The sequence below is a fragment of the Engraulis encrasicolus genome, chromosome 13 (genome assembly GCF_034702125.1).
Source record: "Engraulis encrasicolus isolate BLACKSEA-1 chromosome 13, IST_EnEncr_1.0, whole genome shotgun sequence".
Classification (NCBI taxonomy): Eukaryota; Metazoa; Chordata; class Actinopteri; order Clupeiformes; family Engraulidae; genus Engraulis; species Engraulis encrasicolus.
Window position 1 is genome coordinate 20,284,027 of NC_085869.1, and position 7,150 is coordinate 20,291,176.

A 7,150-nucleotide genomic window follows, 5' to 3' on the forward strand; every position below is an offset into this window, starting at 1 on the left:
TTGACGTTGGCTATTCAAGCTCGGAGGATGCACAACAAAATACAGCTTGCAGCTTTGACCAGCTGGCGAAGCCACACACTGCAGCCTACACCAGTACCCACTGTGGGCCTTCCTCATCTCTCCCCCTTTTTCTGTCTTTCTTTCATTCTTTCTTTTTGTTTTTTGTTTTTTTAGCACAAAATCACATGTTTTGTTTCCTTCATGTCCCTCCTCCAGCCCATTACCACATAACTGATACATGTCTGCAGGGAACCTGAAAGCGCTACAATATGCAGATTAAAAACGCACCAAAATGGAGGGAGGTGAAGGTGAATGAATGAACTGGCTACTGTAGGAAAAAACATCACTGGGTGGAAACAGGAGGAGCACCAAAAATTTGGCGATGGAAAGGTAATGAAAGGCCAGAACGCATAGCCTTTCCCACACAATCACAGAGAGAATGTCACCAGTAATCCTAGGCTACCACACACCTCCTCCTCCAGCATCCCCAGTGCTTGGGTCCAACATGGAGGGAGGAGGAAGAAGAGGAGGAGGAGGAGGAGGAGGAGGAGGAGGAGGAGGAGGAGGAGGAAGAAACTCTGGGTGCTGGAGTGAGGGGGTTTCTGATGAGTTTACAGATCCGGTTGATGACACAAGCCATTTCAATGCATGGACCCATGCATGCAGGTGGGGAGGAGGGGGATGGAGAGTGGGGGGAGAGGATGAAAACCAAAAAACCCAGGCGAAGAAGAAGGTTAAAATCTTTTTCCCTTCAAGGGCCTCAATCAGGCTTAAAAGGAAAACAGTAATCACTGTCTTTCAGGCACAGGCAGCGCTTTGGCCAGCCTCGTCAGCCCCGTCCCCCGTTCCCCCCTCCCGCCCGTCCCCGTCAAGGCAAGTCGGGGCAATCAACCTGCCAGGCATTAGGAGAGGGGGGAAGACAATCTGAAAATAGAGGGTATAATGCACCTGCCAGCCGAAATGGCCATTTGGAGGCGAGCTAGTGATCCTGGTGACCCGCGGTGGGGGGAAGAAGGGAGGACTACCACAGGGGGTGGGGTGTTATACACAGAGAGGAGAGAAGAAACATTTAACAGAATTTGGGGGAGATCGGCAGTCTCCTGCCTGCATGCACTGACACCTCCCCTAAAAAGCAGCTCCAATTATGGCTTTTGTATCACTTAGGAAATAAAAGCTTTTTTGGGGGGTTGTGTGGACTGGAAGGTTTCTGGTGCTGGTGTTTTTATGTCGGGGAAGGGGGGGAGGGGGGGTGTGGGGGGGTGGGGTGGGGTAATCGTTGAAGGCTTTGTCAGAGGACAATGTATTAATGTGAGCCCCACGCGAGGGGTCCACTGTTGTACGAGCACAAAACTAATGACCTTTACTTTTTCCGCTGCAGGTGCATCTCTCTCCCCCTCCCCCCCTCCCCTGTAGAATGGGGGCCACCAGAAACCTGACTTCCACTTTCTTTCTCTCCGCAGTTTTATTCAGAAAGGGGGCTGACAAAAACGAAACAAACCTTCCAGCTTCCACTGTTTTGGCCTCCCTCAATTGAAGCGGCGATCGTGATTTTGGCGTGGTATTGACAGGACAAGACAACTCCCTTGCCTTGTGTATCCTCTCTGAATGTAAGGAGTGGACAAAAGGGGGGAGCGTGCGGCGGGAGCAGAGAGCACTCCCCAGGCCCCCATGTGCATAACAGAACAAACACGCTCTCATTCAGCACCCAACTACTAAAGCTCCTCTTTCAACCCCACACACACTACACAGGAATATATAGTTATCTTTACACGCCTTTGTTCCAATTTATGTCCTGCCATTGTGCAGGAAACTTGTCACTAATTAAGAGGGCACAATTTAAAAAGGCCACTGTTATGTTTAAAAGCTAAACGCTTTGTGTAAAAAAAAAGGGGAAAAAAACCTTTGAAGCTGACCGTCACTTCATTAAACACATGCACATTTTAGTACATGAAATTTAATTGTTACCCTTGCATAGAAGCTTCAGAGAATGTTTTAAAATATTGGAATCAAAATGTGTATAGGCAGTGTTCAGCATTACTGCAGTATGGGTTCATTTGGACACATGGGGCCTCATGTACAAAGCTTGCTTACGCACAAAAAAGTTCGATAAGATACTTTTCATACAAATTTTCACATTTACTAATACAAAAGTGCATATGTCCTACATTTACATACCATATGAATCAGCATGAAAATCTGTTTGTGCATGGATTAACACATTTGATATGTTTGGTACAAAACGCATCTATCCAGATTTTCACTTAGACAAAGAATGTAGGATATCTACGGAAGTCTTTATACCTGAGGCACATGGTGACTATATATAAAAAATGTTTAACTGGTCTATTAAAACTAGGGCCTCATGTACAAAGACATGTGGACTTCCAACTGAATGTTCCTATACAAGCATTGTCGCAGAAGTTTGTAAAGCCCTCACATTTCTAGAGATTTGTAAGTGCATCTTTTCATGGGAAAACATTTAAGAAATGTGACTTTGACAAAGAATGAAATTGAAGTGGCTGTATAATTTGTACACTGGCTACTCTTCATTGCGTCATCGTGAAATTTCTTAAATGTTGTCCCATGAAAAGATATACTTACAAATCTCCAGAAATGTGAGGGGTGTACTCACTTCTGCGACATAATGTATGTGAAAATCTGAAATGATATGCACCAAAACAGTCAGCTGCATCAATTCATACACAAACAGGTTTTCACGTGCTGTACATTCCCATGCGTGCATGTACATTTTTTCATATTAAAAAAGCAAAGCTTGTAGTCAAGATTGGTACATGAGGAGCCAGGTCAATTCTCAAAATGTATCTACGTACGAGACAAGCTGCTCCATTTCTATTAAACAGAAAAGATGGCTTCTTTAGATAGGTATAGACTAATGTTTCATGCTGTATGATGAATGAACGGCAGAGAGAGCAGGCTTGCCTGTTATGTTGAATCAGCAGACAGACAAAAGGATTTAATTTGAGAATGCAGGCGGGTAGCAGCACTGGTGATGAAGTGTTGGGTCATAGAGGGGGGTTGCCGTGTTAAAAGTGAAACACTTCAAATGAGAGGCTGTTGAGTTCTTTGAGTGATTAAAAATATCTAGCGATTTAAAAAAGTAACGTCTTTTTTTCCCCCCGGCATGAATGGAACGTGATTAAAACAATCTGATTTAATTAAATTTCAAATTTACCCAAAGCGCCTGTATCATTTCTGATGTTTTTTGAAGCCATTCACAGGCATACGTAGGCAAAGCCTCACTGGCTTTCTATCCATGTATCTTTCCCCCATAATTATGGCCTCTTGTCGCGCGCCACTTCCATTGCTTCTATTGCATAATATCAAAAGCCCGCTGTCTGACTATACAAAATGCATCAGAAATATCCATATTGCACGTAGCACATATGGGCAATTCGGTTGGCAGTCAATCACAAGATTTAAAAAAATGATGCATCCAACATTGCAGAATAGCGTTGCAGTATGCAGTATGATAATCAGACCAATTCCCATAATAAACCTTTAACACACTACAGTATGACAATACAAGGCCTCTGGGTATGGACATTGTTTGCACGAGACAGTTCATTGCTTCACTTACTCATGAACTAGAATGAGAAAAGGAAGCAAGCCACCTTCACAGCCAGCATGCCAATTAATGTAAATAATCAGCCAACGCCTGGCAAAAGGGAGGAAGAGGAGGAGGAGGAGGAGGAGGAGGAGGAGGGGTGGTGCTGTACCTCCCTCCACCCGCTCGCTTGCTGTCTCTCCCTGGGTGAGATGAGATGGAGACACCGAGAGACCTGGGGGCACGTGGCAGCCACCCCATCCTAGCGCACCTCCCTCACCCCAGGCCAGCGCCCCCTCACCCCAGCCCAGCGCCCCCTCACCCCAGCCCAGCGCCCACTGACCTCGAGTGGCCCTGCACCGCGGCTTCCTCTTGACAACATGATGAATCGCTCAATCAGTGCACGCGCCAGGTGCCCCCCCCCATCCCCATCCCCCCACAGCCAAGCCCACAGCCCTCAATATCAAGTATGCCAGGCAGACGAGGAGAGGCGAGGCGAGGGGCGCAAAGGGCGGATGGATGGATGGATGGATGGTGGTGAGGGTGGTGGGTGGATGGGGGTTGAAGTGGGCGACGTACGTTGTAAACTCGAAGCGCATGGTGGTGATGGGAAGAGAAGCCGTGAAAATGCGCCTCACAATGTCACCGAATGTGTTTTGTTATGTGCCTCCGCTCCACGGCGAGGGGAGAAGACAGCGAAGCGAGCGAGTTGATGAAATGATTACACAGTGGCGGGGCGGGAGAGCAGAGGGGGTGGTGGTGGGGGGGGTTGCTGGGTGCTTGATGGTGGAGGAGCGTGGTGGAGGGTTGAAGACTGAGGAGAAAGGGGGTTTCTGATCCTGAACAGGCTGCCGGGGCTGCTCTTGCTTAACACGCTCTCCCTTCCCTTGCCCTCCCTGCTTTCCCCTTCCCTTCCTTGTTTGGTTAAACAACCCAACGGTCTTTGCACAAAAGCAACATTTCTCGACTTGAGTTCCTCCACATGTCCACCACCACCTACGCAGCAGCCACAGCATACAGCAGCAGCAGCAGCAGCAGCAGGGTCGAGCTGGGGATCTCCTCTTACCCCCACAGCTGCGGCCCTTCCCCCCCCCCCCCCTCATCTCGTCTCGCGGCTGTTTAAAATAACAAGGCCGTCCAGGAGGCTCTGCTCCTGCTACAACACAGGGGCCAACACACACACGTACACCAGTTAGATCAATACTCCCATCAGGAACAAGCATGAAAAGACAAGGGGCCTGCTGCTGGTTATCAGCCTGTGTGCACCAATCAGATGTGGGGATAGTGGTGATGTAAGGCAGTGGTTCCCAAACTGGGGGGTAGGGACCCTACGGGGGTCGCAGAGGTACTGAAGAGGGGTCGCGGACAAAAGGAATTTTGTATTCACTTCTATGGTTAACAGATGCATTTGCTGTCTGGTGGATTTCTAGCAATATTAGCGGACAAACTATGAATGGAAAATCTAGCAATATTAATGGACAAAGAAATTGCAACGATGTTTTGTCCATTAATATTGCCAGATTTTCCATTAATAGTAATATCTGATAATGTTGCAAGAAATCCCTTGCTAGGGTAAGACTATGGTGGGTGGGGGGGGTCCCGGATATATAAGTCCAAAAGGGGGTCCCCGCCGAAGAAGTTTGGGAAGCATTGATGTAAGGCAATGAGGGGCATGCAATCACGGCTCATATGGGGTGCATGAGCACCCAGAAACCCGCCACGCCAAGCCAACCATTCCAACAGTCTGGAGTATGGAGGGACCACCACATGAAAGCCAACTCGATACGACGGTTTCCGGTCGTATTGCCATGCTTCAGATGCATCAAGCACACTTTTTCATATCCTCTCCTGCTCTTCCCTTCCATCTGCGCGCTCTCTCTCTCTCCCCTCTCCTCTCCTCTCCTCTCTCTCTTGCTCATTCGCTCATCCTCCTGCGAGCTAATTGGGTAGCAGGACCCCTTTGCCTGCTCGGAGAATGGGGAAGCTAAGAGAGGTGCAGGCAGGGCATGGCCCTCTGAAGCTCGTCTGTGAATTTAATCTGGCTGCGCCTTCTTATGTTTCCCGGCCCGCCGCCCGCCGACCGGGACCCAGGCTGCAATTTTCCCCCCGGAGCTTTCATCTCGGGGGTCTCGGCGATGCCGGATCATTTCCCAATCCACTTCCTCTGCTCTCTCCTACTCGTCTGATCATAGAGAGGCTCACTGGCCACGACCAATGTGAAAAGAGGAGGTGAAAAAAAAAAGAAGGGAAAAAAAAGGAGGAGAGGGGAAAAAAAGACCTGCTCTGAGTCACTGCTAAATGGCTGGCACATATTGGCTTAAAAATTTCCTCTCAGTCAGAGAGCTTTGAAGAGTGTTAGGAGTATGTAAGATGTAGAGTAGTCATGGACGTCAGCAGGATTCACAGGCTTGTAGAAGTGCAAAATAAATAACAAATGACCAAGCAAATACAACCCCGGTCTAATACATCGCAATTCAGAGCAGGACCTTTTCAGGAAAGGAAATGACTTTTTCATGCCACAGCTGTCAAAAGAAAACCTTTTAACGTTTTAGAACTTCATTTTGTGACCCCTTTGATCAAACATCTGAGTGTCTCCTTATTACTTAGTCAATATCAGATTTTTAACAAACAGTACAGACAACAGCTGACTTTTTGATTGAGCTGACAGTTTGGTTGAGATTTCATACTTTTGACCACATCCTGTAAACAGTAACACCTTATTCTTTTATTCAATTTGACTTTCTGTGTGTAAGCTTACTGATTTTATTAAGAACTATGATGGTATTTGGCTCATCTTGCAACACAGTCACGGCCCCTGTTGGCTCGTGAGAGTGGTAGCCCCTTAACACACACCGTTCCACCACCGGAACGTTGTAACGGTCACTGGAAAAATGTTACTACCATAGTACTACACCACTATGACAGTGCACAGGGCCTTTAGTAATACATTATGACTTGGTCATTGCCATTCTGGTAACAGCTCATTTATAACAGAGGCTGTGTCTTAAGGGGTTAAGCGGCATGCTCAATCTCACCTTCTTTCTGCTCCGTCATGACGGGGGTCTGGGTCTCCTTGGTGTAGGACACCACCTCCCGCGGCGGGAAGTCCACGTGGGTGACCTTGGCCATGCCCAGCCTCACAGGTCCACGCCTGAGGGCACAGCAGGTCACAAAAACACAACACACACACACATCACAAGGCTGACAAGAACCAGGAGCACACACACAGCCCGACCCCACCCTACTCATGGACACACACACACACACACACACACACACACACACACACACACACACACACACACACACACACACACACACACACACACACACACACACACACACACACACACACACACACACACACACACACACACACACACACACACACACACACACACACAACCTTGGGGAGTTCACATGGGGCAAGTTCAACAAAACCACACCCACATCCATATTCACAAACAAGGAACTATCGTTATTTGGATGAAAAAAAAAACAATGCATTGAATCACTTTTTTTGACTGAAGTACAAAATGAGGGTGAAAATGAGCATGTATTGCAGACAACAGGTGGAGACATAGC

The 7,150-nt window shown here is 47.7% G+C and overlaps 1 protein-coding gene across 2 annotated transcripts in view; it reads right to left on the bottom strand.

The window, feature by feature from the left end:
• Window positions 1–7,150, bottom strand: part of LOC134460837 (dynein, cytoplasmic 1, intermediate chain 2a-like) — a 52,895-nt gene that overhangs the window by 36,373 nt on the left and 9,372 nt on the right. For both annotated transcript variants that reach the window (XM_063213416.1, XM_063213415.1), the window contains one exon: window positions 6,601–6,716. In XM_063213416.1, the coding sequence (XP_063069486.1) occupies window positions 6,601–6,716 (116 nt within the window). The remainder of the gene's footprint in view (window positions 1–6,600; window positions 6,717–7,150) is intronic.